This window comes from Quercus robur, chromosome 12 (assembly GCF_932294415.1).
Source record: "Quercus robur chromosome 12, dhQueRobu3.1, whole genome shotgun sequence".
Classification (NCBI taxonomy): Eukaryota; Viridiplantae; Streptophyta; class Magnoliopsida; order Fagales; family Fagaceae; genus Quercus; species Quercus robur.
Window position 1 is genome coordinate 14,509,137 of NC_065545.1, and position 27,157 is coordinate 14,536,293.

General features: G+C 35.8%; 3 protein-coding genes across 5 annotated transcripts; all 3 read right to left on the bottom strand.

Annotated features, from left to right (window-relative positions):
* Positions 1-281: 281 nt before the first annotated feature.
* Positions 282-12,392, bottom strand: LOC126708023 (magnesium/proton exchanger 1). Of its 3 annotated transcripts, none has more exons than XM_050407822.1 (9): positions 12,139-12,390; positions 11,184-11,645; positions 10,271-10,446; positions 9,693-9,811; positions 9,376-9,536; positions 2,570-2,703; positions 1,916-2,132; positions 1,575-1,704; positions 282-677 (listed from the first exon to the last, which is right to left on the bottom strand). In XM_050407822.1, the coding sequence occupies exons 2-9, from the start codon at positions 11,575-11,577 to the stop codon at positions 380-382; spliced, it is 1,629 nt and encodes a 542-aa protein (XP_050263779.1). In that variant the 5' UTR covers positions 11,578-11,645; positions 12,139-12,390; the 3' UTR covers positions 282-379. The 3 variants fall into 3 exon arrangements, with proteins under 3 accessions (XP_050263779.1, XP_050263778.1, XP_050263780.1); XM_050407821.1 differs by having other exon boundaries at positions 12,155-12,389; XM_050407823.1 differs by having other exon boundaries at positions 303-729; positions 12,155-12,392.
* A 2,531-nt stretch (positions 12,393-14,923) lies between these two features.
* On the bottom strand, positions 14,924-17,372 carry LOC126708022 (pentatricopeptide repeat-containing protein At3g62890). Its single transcript, XM_050407820.1, has one exon. The coding sequence runs from the start codon at positions 17,132-17,134 to the stop codon at positions 15,413-15,415; it is 1,722 nt and encodes a 573-aa protein (XP_050263777.1). The 5' UTR covers positions 17,135-17,372; the 3' UTR covers positions 14,924-15,412.
* A 1,497-nt stretch (positions 17,373-18,869) lies between these two features.
* Positions 18,870-26,973, bottom strand: LOC126708176 (uncharacterized). Its single transcript, XM_050407982.1, has 3 exons — positions 26,563-26,973; positions 19,844-20,163; positions 18,870-19,277 (listed from the first exon to the last, which is right to left on the bottom strand). Exons 1-3 carry the CDS (start codon positions 26,971-26,973, stop codon positions 19,133-19,135), a joined length of 876 nt encoding a protein of 291 aa, XP_050263939.1. The 3' UTR covers positions 18,870-19,132.
* Positions 26,974-27,157: the final 184 nt, after the last annotated feature.

Sequence of the window (27,157 nt, forward strand, 5' to 3'; positions counted from 1 at the left end):
GTGTTTGTCTGTGACCTGTCTTAATAAAAGAAATGTAACTTGTCAAATGATTGTCCTCAGAACTCAACAAAAGTCTAGGGCTCCGGTTGTTGTGGTTGATCAAAATTATGAATGGCCACCATCTGGAAACAGTATTTTGATCATGTGGTAACACTTCATGTAGAGATCGAATAAAAGCAGCAGAGAAGGCTTTAATTTGTGATATCAATACATAATAACTAGAGTTCCAAAAACCTTCGCTTGAAGGGAAGTATAGTTTAGTCCCAAAAGAAGGAAACGCATTGGATGCATACAGCATACAATATTGAGATAGGGGAGAGAAAAAATAATAATAATAATATGCTGTAAAATTTAAATAGAAAACATTGATTATAACTTTTCATATGATGCCTGAAACTTTGAGGGAAGAAAGAACAACAAAAATAATCCAAAGCAACATGAAGTACACACAGGTAACCCAGGCCCAAAGCCTTGGCCCTCCAAGCTCTGCACCCAATGTTACACGCCTATACACCAGAACAGCAATACACCCTACAGAAGTAGCGAAGAAAACAAGCAAAGAGAAGCTTAGCCCCTCTGCATTCTGGATCCGCAATGGTTCTCTATATACGACGAAATTGTATGCTGTATCAATCAGCCATGGAATGCCGATGCCAACATATATATTCACTGAATTGCTGCAGAAAGAAGGGAAAAAGAAATTTGAGCGGCTGACAAATTCTACACTTCCTGTGCATGAGAGTAGTAGTCATTAACTTGGCATATGAATTGAAACAGTCTTAATTCATGGACCCAAATCACTCCCCCCCACCCCCCCCAAAAAAAAAACCTACTTATTTGAAAATCACTAAAAAATGCAATTCTAAAAAATAATGAAATGAGAGAGAAACTGCAATCCAGAGTTACATAACTCTCATATTTACTAATTATATTCCTTCCCTACATTACTCAATTATCAATTGTTTTATTGAGATTTGATGGCTTTAAAAAAAGTGGTGCAAGAGTAATAGACTTTAATGACCAAAAGAGAAGGATTGACCTCAACTATATGCTCCCTCTGACTCATATTGTTATTTGTAAACCCAACTTAAAAAATAATAATTTAAAGCATTTCTTTCCAATAAAAATGTACAAGTTTCCAAAACCATCCTCCTTAATGTAAACTCTAGTGAAGAGAGGTATTGACTTTCCAAGTAAAGTTAAGGGTAAGTTAGGAAAGTTATCAATTTTCTGTTCAACAACTTTCCAAAGAAGAACATACTTTGGGACATCCTAAAATGGAATAAAGGACCAAAAATATGGAATGGAGGGAATACGATAGTATCTCTTCTGGTCCTTGAGTGAGTGGTTCTCAAGAAATAAGGAGTAATGATCATAATTTGACACTTAACAAGGAATTTCTACCATTGCGAATCCTATTTAACAGTTTAAGAGAGAAGGATACAAAAATCTTTGAGGTTAACAATTGAAATATCATCCAGAAACTTCCTCCTTGAAAGATTTATTTTCTATATCAAACTTTATATTAATAAGTGAAATGGCCCAAAAATTGGAACTGAATTTTTGAGTAACACCTGCAAGTGATGTTTGCAATGGCAGAGTCTGCTGTTGTCTGACGTTCAGCAGCAATCTTACTTGCCACTAAATCTGGCCATGAAGTTCCAGCTGCTAATGCTGTAAATGCTATAACATATGAATTTATTCCTGAAAAACATTTAAAATAGGACATTAAAAACAAGATATTGGTTCAATTAAAAGCAAAATCATATTTATCATCAACCAAATAAAGGGAGCTGGGATTTTTTATTTATTTATTTATTTTTATTTTTATTTTCCAAATGAAATATTATTAACCAAAGCAAAGAAAAACACAACAGAGAACACTGGGATTTTTATTTATGGAGAGGAGGAAAACCTGTGACACAGCTAATAAGATCTGTCAGCTGAGTTACAGCATAAGCTATCCCACTGATGAAAAGTAGAGAACAGATGAAGGCAATCCAACCATGAGCAATATGGTAAGGAGGCACAAAAGCAAACAAGAGTCTCCACGGTACAAGAAGTAACTGCCAGGAAATTCTTGCTAGTCGCAGATAGACATTGTTCAGTTTTCTTGATTCTGTGCTCTCCAACTGTTCAAGGAACTAAAATTAGTCACCAGAATTTATTGATGACGCTTGGGAGGTCAAAAAGATAAATAAATGTGAAAAAGTATTTGGTGCAAGTAAATTGATATAGTGAAATCTACACATCCCTCTGATCATGCAACTACATGGTGGAAAATAAATGCATCTAAACATAAGTATCAAGTCCCCAACCAATCTAATATTAATTCACATGAGTTGTATCTCTAGTTAGCAATTCAAAATAAGAAAGCCAGAGGCAAGACGTTAGATGTGTAAATCAGTGTGGTAAGATTCAATACTCTTTTAAAATAATGAAAAAAAGGACATGATTCAAAGGAATTTGCGTTCAAAAAACTACTTTATGCTGTTGAACAAGAGAAAAGAATAGGAATAGTACAGAAATTAAGGTGTTATTTTAAGCAATTCAAAATGAAATAAGATACCATCAGTGCATCAGCAAATTGCTGTTTCCAAAGTTCGAGCACATGAGAGTTTTCTAAATTGATCTTGTTTTGCTTATATCTGTTGGAGGATTCAGCAACATCATCAATGCTAGGAACTTCTTCATACACTGGACCTAGAAAGATAAACTTTCAGATGGAGAAATCTAATTTTTGATTTATAGTTTTAAAATATGCCAGAAAAATATAAATATCCCTAATATTATGTAGCATAACAGAGCACCATATTACAGAAGTTATCGTGCCTTGTTCTTTTTCCCTCTCAAATTTCCTTAGCTCTCTGTTAGGGTACTTTTTTTTTACACCTAATTTTATTTGGGTACCACCTATTTATTTTCAAACACCACTAATAAGTTATTGGGTTTTTCTAAATATTTTTTGCTCTATTATTATGTTAATCACAAATGTTTCATATCTTATTATCTAAATTGGGTTATGATATAAACTATCACAAAAGGCCTCAAAACTCATATTTTATCCAATTTTATTATCATATTCTATTTAAAGCCAAGAATACTTATGCTTGGTAATATTTGAGAAGCTCATGATTCAAGTCCATGACAAAACAATTTTATCAATGGAATTCAAATCCATGATCAAAGCCTATGATTTAAACCCATGGCAATTTATTTATCCAAAGCCCAATTTTCATTGGCAACATCAAAACCCAATTTTCATTGGCAACATCAAAGCCCAATTCTCATTGGCAATATCAAAAACGTAACTTACGTTGGCATTATTTAAAACCCAATTTTCATTGGTAACATCAAAGTCCAATTCTCATTGGCAACATCAAAAGCCCAACTTATATTAGCACTATTCAAAACCCAATTCTCATTGGCAATATCAAAAGCCCAACTTGCGTTGGCACTATTAAAAGTCCAAGCTAACTACTTGGCACTATTTTATCAAAAACCCAAGGTTATTAAATACTCGGCAAAATACTATATCATAATTACTCTACTTAAAAGTCCGATAATAAACAATACATTAAATTCTTAAACGTATTATTACAATATTACAAGTTTATGGAATTTATGAATTATCTATTCTCAAAACTCATGGCAATCATCTTGTAAAAGCCCATGGAAAGTTATGATTATTAGATCCATGACATATATTTATTGTTATAAACCCATGAAATACATGGACATCATTTGCATCGTGACATGCATAATATACGCCTTCAACACTCATGGTAAACGTTCAAACCCACAAGCTCATCATTTAAGTTATGATGCAATTGTTAGAAACCATGAATATTATTGCAACATGGAATTCATCAAAGTAAATAGTATTTACAAAAGTATTTTGAAACTTGTCCTATTGTTTCAAACATTACAACTAATTGCTCAAAGGTCCATTGCAAGTATTCTTTAAAAACCCAAAAATATTTACTAATAAAATCCATGAGGAATGAAAGCCCATGGCAACATGTGCACACAACCCAACCCATGTGAGCAAACCCAAGCAAAAAACACAAGCAACTAACCAAAAGGCAACTAGAGACTCATACAAGGGAACCAATCCTTTGAGAATGGACTAAGGGCTGTCCCATCAATTTTCTACCACCCTCTGCCTGACGTGAACAATGCCCAAAAGCTGTCATATCAGCTGAAGTCAAAAGGATGAAGAGACTCCATGATCTTCCTCAAGATTGCACCTCCAGCGAAAGGGGAGCTAAAACCAAATTATCCAAATTTCAACAAATTGATGCTATAAATGTTAAAAATGATCAAGACATGATTCATGTACCAAGCCCATGAATCCTAAAGGGGAAAATTTGGAAACATGTGGTTTGGAGAGCATAAAGGGATCTCCAGCAGAACCCTCTGAAGTAGACTAGAACTTGACACCTAACTTAGGGTGTTGAAATCTTACTTCTTGAGGGACCAAATCTCAGTTTGCAGCATTAGGATTCACTCTTGATACACAATAATTAAGCTCAGCCCCGAAAATCTTGGCACTTAATGCAAAGAGCTCTAAAATCCCATCATTATCCAAAGAAGTAAGACAGCCCCTAAAGTGAATCTCTTACTGCTGACCAAAAATTCTCAAGAAGCTTAACCTTGATTCGTCACCCCTGATGAGTCATGCATTTTTGGATTCTTGTCAATCAATACTTCTCTCAAATTCCATTATAAAAAGACACTCACCTCAGCCCATTGGGGAGGAAGAAGCCTCTCTAGAAAATTTCTGTCATTGACTACACTCTGCAAAAATTCAATCCCTATTTGCTTTCTTTAAGCTTCCCCAAGCTCTCTTGAGCTCACTCACAACCTTTCTCAGCCTATAGTCACCATAACACCAACATTCACCACCTTGCTTACACCTTCCTACTCCATAAACGTCTCATAACTGACCAGGACAGCCACTCCCTCTGAAACCCTTGGTTTGTTTATTACTTTGCTCGTGGTTTAGCTTTCCTTAAGCTCACCACTCATCATCTTTAGCCTACACTCGTCTAATTTCAGATATTCTCCTCACCCCTCTACACAACCACAGCTAAAAAATGTCCTCCAACTAGACACAAACGGCCCATTACTCACAAAAAGCTTCAATCTCAGTGTTAATCCCATTTCATTCACTCAAAATAGCCCACATTCACCTCATTCATGCCTTATAATTATACACTCACCAAAATCTTAGTTTAATACTTGTTGCACTGAGCTGGGGATCTTTCTCTCCCTTCATTCCATCTTATTTTTTGACGCAGGACAACCAGAGCAAAATTGAAAGAACGGAAAAATAAAAGATATGACCTAGGAGTCAGCACCTAGGCCTTGCTTGGAGTCAGCATCAAGCGGGGAAACCACTAGGAGTCAGCACCTAGGGTAGACCTGGAGTCAGCACCAGACCAAAGAAAGACCAAACGGCCATTGTTTTCATTCATCAAAATATCAACTATCTTCTCAAGGAGTACAATAGGTTGCTTATAAAGGATTACTAAACCCTAGTTCTAATTGGCTAGGAAACCCTAATTGCCTTATTACAAAAATAACCTTACTTCTAAATTAAAATACTAAAAGCCCAATAAACTACTAGGACCTAAAACATAAAAATACAATTGACTTGCAAACATAAATAATATTAAATAATAATTCTCTCTCATCTCCCGCATCATTCTCCTCTGATTGGAGAAAACTCGACCTCGAGTTTTAAAGCATTGAAGGATTAGGATGCTGACAAACAACACTTGCTTGAAGTTTGAAATCACCTTAGGGAGCATAGGGAAAAGAAAAACCTTGAATTCCACCGCATCAAACTCATTTGGAATAACAAAATCAATGTGTGGAATCAGTATAATCTCTTCTTGAACCTTATGAGTCATAGGAAGCACTTTGGTTTCAACCTCTTCGACTTCACCAAGATGTAGATCTTCAAGGACTGTGGAGGGTTGATTAGAAGCACATTCAACAACTTCAACTTTCACATCATGTGCACCCTCTAACATAATACTCTTTTTAGGCGCCATCTTTTCACCTTGCTGTTCTTCAATAGATTCATTTCCTTGCACGCTTGTTAAAGCAACACTTGTCGAAGCATGTACGTCTATGTCAACATTAGGCTTTGGTGTTGCTGGAGGATTCTCCACGACCAAGATATCACCATCAATGTTCTCTTCTATGGGGGTAGTAATAAGTTTATTATGATCAATTATCTTTGGTTTCCCAATTGAATCGGGTTGAGTCTTCATTTGCTTCATCTGAGCAGTCCTGTCTTGAATCTCTTTCATGAGCTTTACAGTTAATTCCGTTACTTTCCTGGTAGATAATTCCTTGGTAGATTGTTCAAAAGTGCATTGAGGACATGATATGGGATGAGGATGAGGAGTCATCGCATTTGCTTCAACTTGAAAAGTACCACACTGAGATCGGGGTAGATACTTAGCTCGATAGTATGGTGACAAATACTCATCACAAAGCCTTTCTTTCATATCTTCCCACACAGTAATGGCAGGTTCATAATCCATATAACGGAAACGTTCAAGATTCTCCCAAAACCTCTGTGCTTTACCTATTAACTTCGACTTGGCATACCTAACCTTTATGTTATCTGCAAAATTTGCCCGCTCAAAGAATTGCTCCATCCCATTCATCCAGTTGATAAAATCTCGTGGATAAGCTTCATAACCATCAAAATAAGGTGCTTCTAATATTTCCATGATTCTCTAAAATAGTGCGTCAAAAAATAGTTTGGAGCTGGAATAAGAACCTGGGCTGCTGTGATGTTCTCTGGACAGGTAGTGCTGGAACTGGGCTTGAACTGGTCTGTCACAGGCCTGGACTCTGCTTGGTTTTTTTTTTTTTTTTTTTTGCAAAATAATAAAATACACTGCTGGACTTAAGGAACTACAGACTTAAAGAAAGCAAACAATAGACTTAAAAAGAACGCAAACTACAAGACAGACTTAAAAAAAAAAGGAAACCATAGGAACGAAAAGAGACAACATTCTCTAAACTGAAAAGAGGCTTGGTGATGGACGCGGTGCTAGGGATCGACGGCTGTGGTGGCGCGAAGACAGGGAAGACAGCAGCGGCTTGAATCGTAGAGGAGTGGCGGCGCGATGTCTTGGGTCTTGGCATCGGTGGTGGTCAACGTCCTCAGCGGCGGTAGTTGAAGGTGAAGATGTTTTCGGCGGCGGTGGCTGATGGGTCGGCGGCGGCTAAGTGCTGGTCTGTGGGTTTCGGCGGCTGGTGGGTCAATCTCAACGGTGGTGAGTCGAGGTTGCCGATGGGTCTTGACGTGGTTTTTTTTCTCTCTTTGTGGTTGCAAGGGATTTGGAAACTTGATTGTGGGTTCTGGACTAGAGGTTTCTGGTTGGCTTCAAAATCTGGTTTTTTTTTTTTTGGGTGATATTTTCTGGCTCTTTCCTGCGGTGGTGATGCTTCAACAGATCGGTGTTTGCTCTGATACCAAAACTGACGCAGGACAACCAGAGCAAAATTGAAAGAACGGAAAAATAAAAGATATGACCTAGGAGTCAGCACCTAGGCCTTGCTTGGAGTCAGCATCAAGCGGGGAAACTACTAGGAGTCAGCACCTAGGGTAGACCTGGAGTCAGCACCGGACCAAAGAAAGACCAAACGGCCATTGTTTTCATTCATCAAAATATCAACTATCTTCTCAAGGAGTACAATAGGTTGCTTATAAAGGATTACTAAACCCTAGTTCTAATTGGCTAGGAAACCCTAATTGCCTTATTACAAAAATAACCTTACTTCTAAATTAAAATACTAAAAGCCCAATAAACTACTAGGACCTAAAACATAAAAATACAATTGACTTGCAAACATAAATAATATTAAATAATAATTCTCTCTCATCTCCCGCATCATTTTTCCTCTTTTATTTGTAACTATGAAGCCTTTAATCATTGTTTATTATTATGATGAAAAATATAATGTATTTGTAACAATTGAATTTTTCCCTCACAATTGATGTAATGATGATTGAAAGTACTATAAATTCCCTTGACCAAGACATATAAGGACCCCCAGGAGTGAACATTTTCCTAAATTTATTTAATCATTGACTGTTGGACTCTAAGTATAATTTCACCCCTACCGCTGGAGATAATACCGTACTGCTAGAAGACTAATTTGAACTATGACGCTGTAAAAAGACTAATAATATAACAAACTAACAATACTAACGTGTTTATCGGGCTTTATTGTTGTCTTCTTATTAGGGTGCAGCCTCTATCTCTTCCTTGGGCGGACTTACACCACACCAATAGCCTTTGGACTTTATTTTAAGGGCCCATCATTGAGTTTCAGCTTGGCTACGCCATATTCTATTTGGGAACATTAAAATTTTCCCCTCAACACTCTCCAATACTTGAAATTTAATCCAAGTTTGTAGAACCTTCATTCCATTTGATGAGTTTTTCTTAAAACAATAGGCACGTTATTTACAAATAATTTCATCATATGCATAATGTATATCACAGAACATAATACCTTGTTGATACGTGAATGTACATATCTACACTGACACAGACCTAGTTGTTTTATACCTCTCTTTGTCTTCCTCCCCTTCTTACAAGAGACAAAACCCAAAAAACCTGTTTCCAATTTTTTCCTTCAAAGGTTTAAGTTTTTAATGCTCCTCTTCTAATCAAATTCATAAAAGCTCTATGGTAAATCATGCTAACAAAGTAAAGCAACAACATGGGCATATAGGCGAAGGACACCAAAATCTACCTAATAATCCCATCAAAGAAAGGAGTTTCCAAGCCTTCTGGGCCTAATAGAAGAAGCTTCTGCTACAACTATTTAAACTTTTTATATAATGATTGATATTCTAATAAAAATCAAAATTTATGTACTTAGGTGTGGCTCTGCAAACCACTTGGCAATTAGTCCTCCAATCACCTATGACATCCATGTAATAAACATTACTCACAGATTCTTATCATAAGACATAATCCAAATGCCCTTCAATCCATTAATCTCTTTCCTAAATAACAACCACCCAGATCTCAGCAGAAAGAAAATACACTCAGACTTGCATTTAAATCAACGATATCTTATAAAATTTTCAAAACCAAAACAAAACATAAGATCGTTTTATAAGAAAAATGAAATGCACAGTGTGTGCAAGCCATTCCACTTAAACAAGTCATAGTCACTCTTGTTAAAAGTAAGCAGAATTTACAGTATCTATATGGTTCCACTTCATCTGAAAGACTTTTAGGAAAAGATTTTTGGAACATTTAGTCAATAAATTATCACTGCCTTAATTAGAATAATAGTTCATCACATTTAGGCATGTCAGGTAGGTACCTTTCCCACTTCTTGAATGGATGGAGAAAATATCAACAATATCCTTGATTTCATCTTCACCAACTTGATGTAACTCAGAGTACTCATTACAGACCTTGCTCTCATATTTGCAAGAAGTGGCTTCTGCTGGCACCCAGTCCTCTGGCCTCTCAGTTCTTGTCCTTGAGATACAAAGAAAGTCTCAGAAGCAAAAAATCAAGGTAGTCTAACCAGAATAAAGTCACTGACTACAGCCGAAAGAGAATAGAACGCCACAGATCCTAAAATGAACAACTAAGTTTATAAACCCCAAAGATCAAAGGTCAAAGAAAACATACAGAGGAAGAGACAAGTAGGGCCAACGCTTGTCTTGAGCATAAGCATGAGTCAGCAGTAATCCAAATTGAAGTACTGTCAATAAGGCCTCCCAAAGTGTTATCACATTTGGAGTCCATACCTGCAGTGTCAAGTAAAACCTTTCTTTTAGAGAGTTCTTCATACATGTCAGCGGCAAACAATATAAAGGGTCAAGCTTTAATGAATTAAAATACCAAATCCACAGGGAGTGGTAAAATAAGACAACTGGATCATCTTCTCCTACACCAATCAGCATTTTACCTGAACCCAGCTATAAATTCAAAGATTATCAGTTATGAGTGTTTTTTATGATGGCCAATAATTAGATGAGAGCATAGGCTGTCATGGCTTGTGTGAAATCAATTGATGGCAATGCCTATGCACACGTAGCCATTGGCCAAAACAGCATATATTTGAATCATTTCATTGCATATCAAACAATATAGGAATGAGAAACGATCTGAAGATATATATTATACGTTGTGTCTATAGGAAAAATGTTTCTCTTAAAAAAAAATCATGATGGTTCACACAAAAGGAGAGGATTACTTTGATTTACCTCCAATATTATGTACAACCAAATATAAGCCCAAAATGACCAAAAGAGCTCCACTAGCCAAACTCCTATATCAGATATCTTTTTCAACTCTCCAGCTTTTGGAACTACAACACAAACAGCATGGATGGGGAATAGATCGAATGCAGCAGAACCAACAAGCGTGCCAGGACCCAAACCTATCAATTATGGGGATTTTACAAAAGGTCAAAATATGTAAACACCAGGTTGAAATTGAAGAGATATAATGCAATGCAATTCAAAAGGAGGAAAAATTAAATCAGATGGTGAAATTATTCATCATTGTTGACAATTGAGTGCATCCCTTTAGACTAATGATAAATTACCAATTGTCCTAAAAACTTAATCTGTTAAAAAATGGTCTATTTAATCATATCATAATTCGAATGTTCCTCCTTACGTGTGGGTCGTAAGTGGGACCCAACAAGTGGGATGTTTAACATTATAAATGGGAGGAAGAGTGGAGATAGGGATTAATACCATGATAAATTACCGATTATCTCAAAAGCTTAAGCTGTTAAGAAATGATGATTTGATCATTTAACCATAATTCTAACAACTGGAATTGAGAGATCATATTTGTCATAAGCAAATATAAGATCCCTTCTTAATATTACAAGTACTTACTCAAATATCAAAGATGAGGGGAGGGGGGAGAGGCAAGGTGAAGAGAGATTTTAAGTTTTTTTATAGTGGACATCTGAGAGAATTTATTCATATTCAAAGGGAAGAAGCATGCATAGAAGTTTGGTACAGAAAAATAAGACCTTTAACATACAGCATAAATTTAAAATCCTGAAGAACTACAGGGTATCATAGCTCAATAAGTTGGCAATAAAACTCCGAAAACTATTTTTTTATGTCTAGAAAGGAAAGAAATAATTATAAAACTAACCTCCGGCAACCAGGCTGCCAATGTTTCGTATGGCATCAATAGTGGCTAATGATATTTGAGGAAAGCTAGTACCAAAGGCCAGGAGTGTAATGTCTGCAATTGTGTAATTCCACACCTTTTCATATTTAACAATTTCAGCATTAGTGGAAGGATCTATCTTTACCACTCTCCGTGTATGCTTCACAACATTTTCCATAGAGCGGAAGAAACGAGCAGTTATCGCTGACAACCCAATGAAACAGTAAGCAAGACCAAGAAAATACAAGAAGGCCCGAAAACCATTCCCCAGGGCAGTTTCACCATAAAAAAGTAAGTAGCTTTCACATTTTTCAACCCCAAGAATGTTGAAAACCCCATGTATGCTCTCTGCAATTTGCTTATGTGAAAATGCCATCAATAAAATTCCCCAAATCGCAGTTCAAGCATTTAACATCTATAGCTCCAACAAAACAGGAAGAAGACCTGACAGACAAACAGGACCACATATCAAACATTTAAGGGTCTAAATAAAAATAACAATAGAAGTCTACAACATGGATCATACTAGATCAAGTAAATCAAAGGGTAGTTCAAATTATCACATTGAACTGGTTTTGAACTTTTTTTTCCCCTTTTATACATAGAAAAATCTGATGCTACAATTCAAGAGCTACAATTAACTTAAGTAGATAAAAGCATTTGATTATTGCCACTATAACTGCCACTGCTAAGCTGAAAAATTAGATGCAACTTCTTTGAGTTAACTCCAAGCTACTAACTTAAGGAAGCTCTTCAGCAAAATCTTCATTGGATTCTACTATTCAAGCATATACAATACCAAACCACAAAAAGTTTGGATTTTTGTTTTTCTAAGAAAGACCCACAAAACCAAAATGCTCAATCTTACTTTTAGCTCCAAAAAGCGATTTTTTTTTTTTTTTTTGCATTGAAAAGAAGAACAGCACAAGATTATTACAGATGTGTGCACCCACCGCTTTAAACAAAGAAAAGGAACAAAAGGGTCCCCGGGATTTCCGGAGGCGGAATTGCTGGCCGGAGCTCCGAAGACATGTGGTGAAGCTTCGGTTTTCTGGAAATGGGATAGATTGAAAAGGCCAAAAAAGAAAAATTGGAGGAGAACAATACGTTTAAGGAAACTACTGCGCTTCAAAACAGCAAAATAATTTTTAAAATTTGTGGATGGTATCGTGCTCCCAGTTTTAAAATTGTTTTTGGTAAAAAAAAAGTATTTATGGGCCCATGCATAGTGCATAAGACTTACAGAAAAATAAAGTCGAAGTGGAAAACGCTCCAAACGCGTTATCCAAACTCTCTCTAAAGACTTGTTTAGTTCCTGTACTTAAATAATAGTTTTTTTTTTTTTAATATGTACGAGTGGAAAAATGTATAAAAAATGTGTAATATAATTTAAAAACTAAAAACATGTATTTGAACTCGCGTATCAAACGGGCCTCATGATTCAAATCAAATTTCTATTAGTAAAAATGTTTTGTTTTTAAATATGAACTAGAAATGTTATTGTTTTGTTATTTTACTTCTTCTATCTTTTAGAATTCTTAAAGCTCTTACATTTTATTTTCCATTTTTTTTAACTCATAATTTTAACTATTCTTTTATATTTATATATATATATATATATATATATTTAAAAGGAGTGGCAACTACTTCAAAACCTTGATAGTTGATGGTTATATTTTCTAGGGGAGGGTGACTGGAGCGGTTTACTTCCTTATTTTCTTTGGTCCAATTTGTTTTGGTGATGACACAAGATCTTTTATGCCATTCAAAATGGTTCTCAAAATATACAAAGAAAGGGGCATTTGCTAATATCTCTTTCATGAACTTTTGCCATTTGGTGTGCACCTCTATCTTCTGTTCTTTAGTATGATTTACCTTATAGGCTTCTCTTTTGACTTTGTTTGTCTCGGAGTCAAAATCATCTCCTAAAGACTTATGATCTAGGATGAAGTCTTTTTTCATGACATTGAGCTATATATATATAAAATAAAAAGTGTTAACCATAAATAAATTATATATATGAAATAAAAAGCTTTAACCATAAATAAATGATTTAGATCCAATAATCACTTGTAGGTTCTAATTAGTTCAACTAGTAAAGTTTTTTATAGTTGTGAAAGAGAACTGGGGAAAATTGCAAACTAACACTAATCTCCAAACAATTTCGTTAGTTAGCAACATTTCTAAACTATTTAGAAAACTAACATCTCGAGTGTCTTATACTCGAGTTCACGTAGCAACTCGAGCCTAAAAGACTCGAGTTTCATGTTGAACTCGATTATTAAAGAATCGATTTTCCTAACTAGACAAGCCAAACACAACAACGAAGAAATAGAACTCCAGAGAAGACAAGAACAAAAATGACGAAGAAATAAAAATAACGAAGCAAGATAGGTAACAAACCAGAGAAGCAACAGCGGTGGTGACGAAGGGTGAGGAAATTGGCTCAGACTTAATGTGGGTGTACTTAATCGGCTCAGTCATTGTGGGTTTGTTCTTGGGTTTATTTTTTATGTGGGTTTGTTTTTGGGGGGAAAGAAAAGAAACGAAATCGAGTGTGTAAGACTCGATTTCCATTAATCTCGAGTTTCTTAGGCTTGAGTTGCTACAGTAAACTCGAGTCTAACAAACTGTAAATGTTAGTTTGCTAATTGTTTTGAAAACTTGTTAACTAATGAAATTGTTCCTAAACTGGTGTTATTTTCAAAAAAAAAAAAAATCAAAGAATTGATTGAAGTTTTGGTCTGATGATAAAGAGTTATCATCAGGAGCGGAAACCATCAATCTTTATCATCAGGAGCAAATGCCATAGATTGAAACTATCTCCAAAAAAAAAAAAAAAAAAAGATTCAATAATTACTTTCATTAATGTTAAAATAATGTCAATAAAGTGACTATTGTCCTGTAAGATTCGAACTCCAACTACATCATGAGTTAAAATACTATTAAGCATTTATCATTTTAAAAAAAAAAAATCTTAAAATCTCCTACTTAACAATGAATAATTCAATCTAAATATTAAATTATATAATGTTGATAATAACTTATTATATAAATGTCAAAATTATCCTAATAAATATTTTTAAATGATAATATTATGGTGGGCTTTAAGATTTTGGATTTAAATCAACCTAATTTTTTTTTTTTTAGACTGAACTAAAAAGGTTAAAACTTTAAAAGTTCTACCCAAAAAAAAAAAAAGGCGTAAATGCTCTTTTCGTCTCTACATTTTAAGGTCATTTCTATTTTGATCCCTACATTTTTATTTTACTACTTTTAGTCCCTAATCCAATTAACGCTTGTTATTTTAGTCTTTTCCGTCAGTCAACAAACGGAAATAACTGATGTGGCTAACGGCACATTAAAATAATAATTAAAAAATCTATTTTAACATTAAAAAATGCCACATTAGCATCTAAATTAATTTTAATTAAATAAAAAAATTAAAAAAAAATTACAGATTTAAGAACATAAGAACTTGTTCTTCAATGTTCTTCTTAAATCAAGAAATAAACCCAGCAATGACATCAAACCTAGAATCAAAGAGCAAACCCAGAGTTAAAGAGCATGAACATCAAAGAACATGAACATCAAACCAACAGGAAAAAATATATATATATATATATATATATATTTTTTTTTTTTTAATATTTCAGTTATACCTCAGCAAGTTTCATGGTGTGCCTTAATATTTCAACAGGACATCGTTAAGAAAGAATGAATAATTTGCAAAGATTATTTTACATATTATTACTGCATTAACACACAGACACAAGCACACGATTTAAGTGCAAATGTCTTACTGAAGTTATGAACACTAAGCACAAGATTTGCGTTTGAGGTTGTTAGTTTGATACTCACCTAAACACATCTATGATAATAAACAAAAGAAAGCAAAACATCACAAGCGAAATCTTGCCTCAACTTGGAATTGTTGAAAGAAGTCAAACATGGACAGTTCTGTTCAAGCCTAATGATGGATTGCTTTGCTTTTTGGCTAATAAATTCCTTTGTTCTCAAATGCAGAGTTTCAGCCATCTGACTATTGGCTGAAACATATCCAAGTTCATACGGCCAAAGAAGCATTCTGGAATTGTCCTTTGAGGTTTACTTGCTCTAGATTCAGCTTGGGTTTCCCCCATGTTGTATAGGATCAAAAACCCATATGGCCTATTGAAGGAAGGTTCAAAGTGCTAGAACTTCTTACCAATCTACCAGTACTCTTTACAAGAGCATAATCCACCTTTAAAATGGTGAAATCGATTGCAGTCCCTAACAACAATCTCCCGGTCAAACACCCTAGATATCATCTTTATTGCAACATGACAATCACTACATATCCTCAGGTTCTTGACAATTCGAATTGGGGTACCTGGACTTGTCTTTAAAAAGCAAAAGGCTATTGCCAATTTTTCGCTATGAAGAGATAGTGCCAACTCCCTTCCTTCCTCATCCAAATCAAGCAATACCTCATTTGTGTTTCCCACATAACCCTCCATCTTCAACCATTTCATAATCTCATCAAGCATCTTATATATCTCTTTGGTTTCAGGATGAGAATCATCTCCCACGAAAAACTCATGAAGGACACCTCCCACCTCAACCAAACTACAACCAGGAACTTTCTTGATCCCCCTTGCCTCCATAAGATCTCTCACATGTCTCACGTCTGCCCACCTACCCATTTTCGCATACACATTGGATAGAAGCACAAAGGCACCACTGTTTGTGGGATCCAACTCAATTAGTTTTCTAAGTGCAATCTCACATGTTTCAATGTCCCCATGCATCCTAGATCCACTTAGTAGAGCTCCCCACACTGGCACATCAGGATCCATCGGCATAGAGTTAACCAAATTCCTAGCCTCCGGAATGAGACCAGCTCTCCCAAAAAGGTCTACCATGCAACCGTAGTGCTGAATCAAAGGAGTAATACCAAACTCCTCACTCATCCTCCTAAAATACTCCTTCCCTTCACATACCAAACCTCCATGTACACAAGCACAAAGAACACCCAAAAATGTCACAGCATTAGGTCTCACCCCATAACTTGTCATCTCTGTAAACAATTCAAGGCATTCTTCAGCATGCCCATACATGGCCAATCCTGAGATCATAGCACTCCAAGCCATCACATCCTTATTATGAGGACCCATATTATCAAACACCCATTTTGCCCTCTCAATAATGCCACACTTTGCATACATCTCTATCAACGAAGTCCCTAACACAACACCAACTTCCATCCCACATTTTCCAATATAAGCATGAATCCATTTCCCATGTTCAAGTGCACCTAACCGTCCACAAGCTGAAAGCACACTCGACATGGTGAATTCATTAGGCCTGACACCATTCGCTTCAACCATTTGCATCTCACGAAACAACGCGAGTGCTTCTTTATACTCACCACAACTCACATATCCATTTATCATACAACTCCAAGATATCACATTTCTTTCAGGCATTTCATCAAAAACTTTCCTCGCAACATCAATCAAACCCACTTTAACATTCGCATTAACAATTGAATTCCAAGACGGTAAATCAGGTTGGGAAATCTCATCGAATACTTGACGCGCAAGCATCAAATTGCCACAGGTTGAGTACATGTTTATAAGGGACGTTTGAACAAACGGGTCATTAGCAAGGCCATAGAGGAGAGCTTGTGCATGGATTTGCCTTCCTGATTGGAAGTGAGGTGGGGAATTGAAGGATTGGAGAAGGAATGGGAAGGTGTGGAAGTCGGGTTTGACTCCATGGGAACGCATTCGGAGAAAGACATTGAGTGGTGTATGGGTTAGAAGCTCAGCTCGAGTCCCAGCTTGGAAGTGGGCTCGAATGAGGGTGTTCCAGATGAAGGATTCAAGGGTTGGATGAGCAAAATGAAGAGTAGGGTGAGTAGAGGATATGAGCTTTGTGCATGCTCGCATTGCATTGCAGGCAGTGAGTGGCGGGAGGAAACTGTATAAATCGTTTTATAAAAGGTTCGGCTAATTTGGCTTCTCTCCTTTAAGCCAGAGTGGCAGGGTCCTTGGATATATCAACTAAATGAGTCTTTGGTTTCAGTTACGCAATGAATAAAGTTTCTTATTCATAGAATAAGAGATCTTGATCAACGAATAAACTGATTAGTGTCTTAGCTCTTGTTAAGTAAGGAACGATCATCAATAAACAGACCCCAAAAAAAAAAAAAAAATCTAAAATGGATAATTTTTTGATGAGGCACTCGAGCAAAGTATGCCTGTCCAGTGTCTACCGAAATTTGTACTTTCAATACTTAGTAGTATAACCTCCCGAATGAAGAGCAATTATTTGGAAATCTCCAATGCACAACGAAGGTAAATTGTTGAATAGTGTGTTATTTAGCCGTTTATGTTGGTGGCACACTTTTCGATCATACAGCAATAGCAGCCTTTTCGTTTAGAATTTTAGACTCTGGTATAATGGAACCTACGACATACCCTTCGCCCCACAGGTTGGCCACATCTAAAATGAACTCAAGTTTGGGTGAGAGCACTAGTATTGGGGTGTAACCATCCCACCATTGCTATTTTACAACTCAAGCCACCCAAAACTCACTCCATCCTTGGGGTTATGTGTGAAGAGAAAAAGTGAGTGAGAGAAAAAAGAAAGAGAATAGTACTTTATATTATTTTATTAGATAATTTATATTATTTTATTAAGTTGTATGTAAAAATAAAAACTGAGATGTAGGATGAGTTGTAAAATAAATTAATAAAATAGATAAAGTAGTATTTGAAAATGCAAAATTAGTTTTTTTTTTGGCATCCCCGGATGCTATGCTCTGAGGCAAGAATGGGAAGTATTGAAGTGTAAACCACCAAAATTAATCACACATCAACAAACCATCTGAGCCTGCTTCAAATTTTGACTGTCTTGTTACTTTACCTCAAACACCCTCTAATAGATTCTGATCAATAGCACCACAGTAAAAGCAACTAGAAAGGTTGAAATGACCCGATGAACCACAATTTCATCACCATCATGCACAGGCTTTAGGGCTCCATGCCTCTTTGTGGCTCTCCCCCATATGAGAGAGATCAATGTTCGAACCTCAGAGGCAACGCCACCTCAACTTAATGTGGGAGAAAAAGTGGAGGTTATTTTAAAGAGTCCAACATGACCATCCAGTGGTGTCCAACTCCAGAATGACAATTATGTGAATAGTGGCAACTAATATTGCATGCCCCGTGCATATAATGTAATGCACAAGAAAGTGACCAAAAATAATAACAAAGTCACATAAAAGATGCTAAAAATATTGCAAAGACATCTAAAAACCTGACAACCAATTATCACACACAAACACATTCTTTATCAATACAATTTCAGTAGCTATTATGGTCTCCACAAGCCACTCAGGTCAAAATCCACATCAATTTTGAATATTCAACTCCTCTCCAATAGTTGCCATTGCAGTGAAGATACAGTGTTGGCATTTCATCAAGCAAGCTAGAAAGTTTAAACCTAGCAACTAGCAGAAGTAGACAATACTTCTTCGAAGGGGCTAGAATATGTACCTAAACACCAATTACTTGACTGAAACTGGAACTTTGCAGTAAAAATGTTGACATGCAAACACCAAAAACACCATCTACCAAACAAAACGGCAAATAAACAGAGGATATTAAAAACCATCAGGCATACCACAGTACAACTCCAGAGAGAGAAACATGTATTGCATCAACCACAACTAATAATGTGATAACCAGAATTAACAGTACAAAATTTTCAAGAGGAAATAAACTTTGAAAATCAGAAAACAATCCCGTCTAGTGGATAGATCAAAACAATGCTGGAAAATATAAAAAGACGCTCTAGAACAACTAAGTCCTCTAATGAATGTTCCTCAAAAAAATAAAAAAAGTCCTCTAATGGATGATGCCTCGACATAGAATACTATAATTTCAATCTTCCTCCTCGCCCTCATTCTCGGCAATGTTGAAATATCTCAATTCATAAATATTCCTGTCCTTGTTGGAAGAAATCACCCGAAGCCAATCCCTCACGTTGTGCTTCTTCAAGTACTTCTTGGTCAAGTATTTAAGATAACTGAGAAACACAAAAAGAAAAAGAAAAAGAAAAAGAAAAAGAAAAAGAGAGGAGTAAATCATACTTGCATTATATACACAAAACATAAGCAACCATTTCACAATTATATCTTCCTAATTCTAGCAGCGTATATGATGCCACTAGGAATGTAAACGAGCAAAACCAAACTGAGTATTAAAAGTTCATGATTAGTTCTTTTAACTCAAGCTCATCGCAAAACTAGATTACACGTTCAAGCTTGGTTTATTTTCTTGTCAAACAAGCTCAAGCTCATTCACGAGCCACTTAACAATTAAATAGAATGATTTTTATTCATGAAAATATAAAAATTAAAATCACCAACAATTCATTGTTAACAAATTAAATGTAAATTTTACTACAAAATGTGCTATTCATATTATCAATAAAATACAAATAATAATTTGATATCGTATGAACTTATTTACAAACATATATAATCCGATCTCAAGTATCATATAAAACCAATTCCTATTAATAAAAATAATCCCTTTAGATATAACTAAAAATACTTAAAATGCAAGATCTAATTTGAGACACGGAAATACCGTTTGGAGAAGTTGGAATCGGAGGTGACGGAGATCTTGTTCTTCTCGCGGGAGACGATGACGGAGTCGCCGAGAGCGCCGGCCTTGCCGCCGACCTTGATGCGTTCCTGGAGGAACTTCTCGAGGGAGGCGATGTCCATGATCTTATCCTCCACCGGCTTTGCGCAGTCGATCACGAATGTGGCCCCCTTCTTCTTCCCCTTCAGCCCCGCCGCTCCCGCTCCCGCTGCCCGTCGGCTCATTTTCGCTTCCCTAAGGACTAAACCCACTGCGCAAGCCCTTGCTATGTGTCTCTGTGAATGAATGATGATACAATACGACTATAAAGGCCGGGCTATTCTAGGGTTTTGGATGGAGAGTTTTGTCACAGTTTTCCACAAACGACGTCGTTTTCTCTACTACTGAAAATTTATTATTATTATTTTTTTTTAAGAATTAAAAGTTATTTGTTTTAGAATAACTAATTTTGGGTAAAATGTATTTTAATTCCATTAAGTAAATATTTTTTTAATATATATAAAAAGTAAATTTTTTTAAATATTTAAAATAATTCCCTATTTATCCAAAAAAAAAAAAAAAATCAATAATAGATTAATTACAAGCATGCTCAGCTTTGTCCGGAGCTAGCAAATTTTCTACTACACACCATAGTTCATCAAAAGAAACAAACTGGCATGATATTAACAAGAGCATCTATGCATTTATTGTCCTTGCAATAAGCATGTTCGGCCTTTTTGTTGCAAATGGCTCTGGAGAGGTTCTTGCAATTAGCTAGTAAGTGTTCTATAAGATGCTTGATAAAAAACTACAATTTTAAGGTGTTAATTACTCAGTTTGGAACATAGGAGACCAGAATCGACAACTATATGAAAGTTGAGAAACCAAAATTGACACTTGAGACTCTAACGATCGCGACAATATGCCTGATTCCCAAATCGGACCGTCGGATTAAAAGATATCACAAGATCATGTTTTTACGGTCTACATGCATCTTATGTGGGTGAAGTTAGTCACGTTTGATTAATTGAAATTAATTCCGATTGGTTAACAATTAAAATTAATAAGTAATTTATGTAATTGGTTGTTGGATTTGATCAAAAATAAGTTTGGTTGCATATGAATAAAATGGATAATCAGATAATAAGGGAGTTGTTGATAATTAAGTTTTTCTAAAATAATTATCTTTCAAATAATTATTATTTTAAGGACTTGATTATCAATTTAAAATGAACTTATTTTGGAATACGAGTTTAAAATACATTCAAGTGCAATTCCTGACTCAGAAAACCCCTAAAAAAGAGTCAAAATCGAACCAAAAGAGGAGAATGCGCCCAGCACTCAAGAGTGCCGATCGGCACAGGTAGGGGTGACCACAAGTCGGTCTGGGTCGTGTTTGTGCCCAACCCGCGACCAACCCGACCAAGTCGGGTTCCAATTTTTCAGACCCGCTGTCGACCAGTCAGAAAATCGGATCGGATCAGACAATTCTTGCCAAAAAGTGGTCGAGTCTAGGTCGGGGTTGATTATTTGGAAAACGACGAGAATCCGGCCAAGAAAATATGAAAAACGGCAGTATCCGGCGAGGAAATTTTGAAAAACGGTAGAAATCCGGCAAGATCTCGCCAAATCCAGCGAGATCTTGGCCATTTTCAGCAAGATCTTGGCTAGATCTAGCGATATCTCACTGGATCTAGCTTAAATCTTCCCAAAGAAAACTCAAAACTCGTTGGATCTACCCAAAAATAATCTCAAAACTCGCCGGGAAAATGATAGGTCGGTCGGTCGGATCGGGTTTCTCGGATTTGAGAGAAGGAGATCCGATCTCCGACCCGTTGATCTCGGGTTTTGGAGAATGAAATCTGTCGCCGACTGTTGGAGCAGTTGGTTCGGTCGGCGGTGGGTCGGGTTCGGTTGGCGGCAGTGGGTGGGTCGGTTCCGACGGGTCCTTGGACAGCCCTAGGCACAGGGCAAGTGTCGATGTGTCGATCGGCACTTCCATAGTGCCGATTGGCACAACCTCGAGGCCTAGCCCAAAAACCTTCAAATCAAGCTAAAACACATCAGATTCGATTTTTTAGGGACAAAATATGACCTAACTCGAGCCTGCTGATTTTCTAAGCAATCCTAGCTTGTTTTTTAAGCACAACACCTTTATAAATATATAAGAAAATCATAAATCAGGACCCCTCTGCTCTTAACGTAAAAGAAATTCTGGAAGTTCAACTTTAGGACTTTCTTTTCTGTTAAGTACAATCTCTTTAGGACTTAGAGAGACTCACCCTCTCTCTAACTCTAAAGCGATTTCCCCATTCCTTGTTGTAGACACTCGATTTTGTACCCATAATTTAATCTTGGAAGATAGCTAGAGTGACCAATCATATACCCAAAATTTAGAGTTGCATTACATGAATTAATTCATTCATTGCATATCATAAAAATAATCTCGAGATTCTAACAGTCGCGATGGTATGTCCGATTCCTAAATCGGACCATCGGATTGAAAGATATTACAAGATCAAGTTTTCACGGTCTGCATGCATTTTGTTTGGGTGGAACTGATCACGCATGATTAATTTAAATTAATTCTGATTGGTTAAACAATTAAAATTAATTAAATAATTTTGTGATTGGTTGTTGGTTAGTGTCAAAAATAAGCCTGCTTGCATGGGAATAGAGTGGATAATCATATAACAAAGAAGTTGTGGATAATCAAGTCTTTTTGGAATATTTATCTATAAGATAATTATCACTTTAAAGACCTAAATATTAAGAAAAATGGATTAATTTTTAGAATACAAATCAAAAACGCGTCTAGGTGCAATTTTCGGCTCAAAAATTTTAAAAAAAGGAGTCCAAATTGAATCAAAACTCGAACATGGGCCTAGCACCCAAGAGGGTCTGTCAGCACTCTTGGAGTGCCGATTAGCACTTCCCAAGTGTTAACTGGCCTAAATGCTCGGCTTGGCCCGAGAGCTTTCTGATTGAGATAAAGCCTATCTTTTTCGACTTTTTAGAAATAAGGATGCGTTCTAATTCGTATATGATCTCATTCAGCTTATTTTTTAAGCATCCCAACCTCTATAAAATAGAGGAAAAAGATCAGAATAAATGGCTTTTCTTTTCTGACTTCTTTGCTCCCCTTACGTTAAAGACGTTATGGGGGCATTTGCTTTAAAAAAAAAAATTTTGTAAGTAAAGTATTTTAGACCTTAAAGAGGTGAAAACTTCTTTGATTTCTAAAATATTCTTCTGTCGAAGAGCACGCTAATGCAAGAGGTATCTAGTTTCATTCTTCTATTTGTTTTTTTTTTTTCTTTTCCATTAGTTAATATGTTGTGATTGTTTGTTGCATAAATGCGGTTAATATGTTTAATTTTTATTGTGCCTTGTTCTAAATTCATATTTGCTATGTTTAGATATTTAGTTGAAATTTTCTTTGACATGTTCTTTAGTTGATTGTCTAGTTTTAATTTTTTCTTTGATTTCAAAATCTGTTAATGATCATTAAAACCTTTTTTTCAAACACAAAACTGATCTATATCTTTCTTAGATGTAGATCTGAATTTTTTTCAAACACAAAACAAATCTGTATATTCTTTAGATGCAGATATGAATTTTTTTCAAACACAAAACTGATCTGTATCTTTCTTAGATGTAGATCATATTTTTTTTCAAACAGAAAATTGATCTGTATTTTCCTTAGATATAGATTTGTATTTTTATGTTCATAAAACTGATCTGATTTTTTTTTCCTGAAAAAGTTTTTTTTTTAATAAAATTGCAGATTTTGAAATCTCAAACAAGAAATTAAGAGTTAAGTTAAGGTCTTTCTTTTTAATATATGGTGCTTGCATAGTAAGTTTGTCTCATGAATGTGAATCCTCTTTCAAAAGTCTTTTTTTTTTTTTTTTACTTTCAAAAACAAATTTGATTTTTACAAATCAAATCTTTTTTTTTTTTTTTTACTTTCAAAAAACATATCTAGTTTTTACAGATCAAATCTCTTTTTTTTTTTTTTTTTTTTTTTTACTTTCAAAAACAGATCTGGTTTTTATAAATCAAATCTCATTTTTTTTTTTTAAAAACTTTTCAAAACAGATCTGATTCTTTTTAACAAAGTCTCATTTTTTTTTTAACTTTACAAAAACATATTTGATTTTTACAAATCAAATCTCATTTTTTTTAAATTTACAAAAACAGATTTGATTTTTTCAAATCAAATCTTTTTTTTTTTTTTTTTTTTTTTTTTTTATAATTTTCAAAGACAGATCTGATTTTTCTTTTAAAAGAGGACATATCCATAAGACAAATTTGTTTAAATTAACTTTGTCAAGTGTTTGTCATGTGTATTATAACATATCATTTAGCATCATATAAAAAGGGTATATAATGGTCATTAGTGTCTAGAAGACCAGACTTTGTATGGGCGGAATGGGTGCCTAACACCTTCTCATTTCGTAACCTAGCCCTCGAACTTAGGATTTTGGATAGGTAGACTAGTGTTTTGTCTTTGATTTTGGTAGAATGTAACTAGGACCAAAGCTTTGTATTTTCCTTTTTTGCATAGATTGTAACTAGGACCAAAGCCTTGTAAGGTTAATCTACCAAATTGTACTTTATTTATTCAATCAATGACATTTGAAGTATTTTGAATATGTAATTGCATTTATTTTTTTTCTTATTTTTTTGTATAAAAAAAATAAAGTGGCGACTCCACACCACTTACCCAAAAAGAGAGGTGCCCAAAGCACTAAAATCTCTTTTTTGAGAGCATCACCCAAGTTCCCCGGTCTCTCACACTTGTAAGTTTCATTGATGCAGGTAAGTTTCTGATAGAATGCGATTTCGCCTCGTTAGTATGTTCCTTGTCAGTATGATAGATAGTTTGGAGATCCTGTTCACAAGAAACAAACAATGCAATGAAGACATCAGTGTGGGGTCCATCGGGGAGCCTCTGATGCTTAAGTTAGCTTATTTATCGTGGAACCAGAATAATTAGTATGTAATTGAGCTTGTCCCTTACTTACTTATTGCTTCTGGATTTATATAGCCTCTCTGTGAGTAAATGCTCTGTGCATTTATCTTCTCAGGTGTTATGGTTGAGCTGAAGGGTTAAATGGCTCATTTAATAGCCATTTAACTTCCCCATTCAATGTCTTGTAACGGTCAGCTTGAGGTAGCTGTAATAGCTGTGAGTTGGTGGCTGGAAAGACTATATGTCCGTTACACTTGTGACATTTAAGTGAAGAATTTATATCTGAGTATTAATGTGTGCTTACGATCGTCCTTAGCAATAATGGTCACTTTATGAACAAACATTTTACACTACTCGTCAGTTGCCCCCTTTATTCCTTTGTCGTCCTTTGTTTGGACGAGCATAGGAATATGAAAGGTTTTTGGCGGTTAAATCTCTCATTCGTGTCCCAAGATTCTTGTCCCATCACATTTAATGCGAGGCAACTTTCTCATTAGGTGATTGACACAGGCCTTCTCTTCATTGGTTGCACGTGTGAAGTTTTCTTGAGCTTCCCGCGCGCCTTGATTTTTGTTTTCCTTTTTAGAAAAATTGCTCTTCGGTTTTTAACCATGTGAATTTAATCACATGACTTACTCTCACTTTGAGAATTTGATTGTCATTATGATTGTGCTCGTCGATTTTTAACCATGCAAATTTAATCATATAACTTACTCTCACTTTGAGAATTTGATCATCATTATAATTGTGCTCGTCAGTTTTTTAACCATGCGAATTTAATCATACGACTTACTCTCGCTTTAAGAATTTGGTCGTCATTATGATTGTACTCGTCCGAATTAAACCTTATGTGGTGATTTTACTCTTATCGAGATTTTTATCGAATTACTAGGGCTTTCTTCTTGATTTTTTTTTTCTTTTTTATGGTAAATAATACTTTCAAATCTTTCAAGAGAACGACATTTATTCATGTGGGGAAAAATGCCCCCTTATTCATTCCTGCTTAGAAAACACTTTGATGAAAGAAAAGTGAAAACGCCATCTAGCTAGCGATAATACCTTTTTAAGTGCTCTACATTCGATGGACAAGGTAACTGTTTGCCATTGAGTGATTCGAGGTAACAAGTTCCTTTTCTGGAATACTTGACTATCTTGTATGAGCTTGCATATTTTCGTTGTCATTCTTTCGACTAGGGGAACGATCCTTCTTCTCCTTATTTTTGTGTTGGAGCTTGTCGATTTCTTCCGTCTTTCGCTTGCCATCTATTCCATTCGCCATTAATGCATCCTCTCCGTTTATGTACTTTTAGGCTTTGAACATGAGGCCTGTCATTGTAGTTGGCAGAGTCTTCCCTAGAGAGAAGACAAGGTCAGGATTGTTCAACCCTGCTTGGAAGGTTGTCATTATCACCTGATTATCTGCCTCATCAATTTCTAACACTGCTTTGTTGAAGTGTTTTACACACTCTCTCAAGGTTTCCCCTTCTTGTTGCTTCACAGTTAGCAGGTATGAGGTAGACCTCTTATGACATTGGCCCCCAATGAAATGACGGACAAAAGAGTCGCTCAATTGCTCAAAGTTCGCGATAGATGCTACGGGTAGCTTGCTAAGCCACACCCTTACTGCTCCTCTGAGGGTTACTGGGAATGACCTGCAAATTACCTCGTTTGGGATCTACTAGAGGTTTAATATTGTCTTGAATGCCCCTATGTGATCTAGGGGATCCTTAGTGCCATTGTAAACCTCCAGCTGTGGGAGACAAAATTTGGGAGGCAAGGGGCGCTCGAAAACGTTGGCAGTGAAGGGTAAGTATGTCCTCTTGATCACGCCATCAAGATTTAGCGCTGTCTTTCCCTTCATGGCGTTCTTGACTTCATCTAACTCCTTCCTCATGTTTTTCATCATCTGATAGTTGCCATAAGTTGACTGTGCGGAGTGCCTAGAAGTTTCTCTTCTGTTATTTCTTGGACTATGGGCTTCGTCGTCATTGTCATTGCAATTACGCTGTGACTGTGTCGTATATGTGCCCTCTGGACTCATTCTCCGCTTCAAGTCTTCATTTTGTTTCTTCAATTCTTGCACATTGGCTGTTAGTGCTTGGATTTGTAGAGCCAAAACCAGCAAGTCCGGTGACGTAGTTGTGGTTGAGTCCATCGGTTCTAAGGAATTTAGTCAGTAGAGAATTCAATGGCTTATTGATTGATAGCCTATCATTCCCACAAACGGCGCCAAATTGATAAAATGCGATTTCGCCTCGTTAGTATGTTCCTCGTCAGTACGATGGATAGTCTAGAGATCTTATTCACAAGAAACGAACAATGCAATGAAGACACCAGTG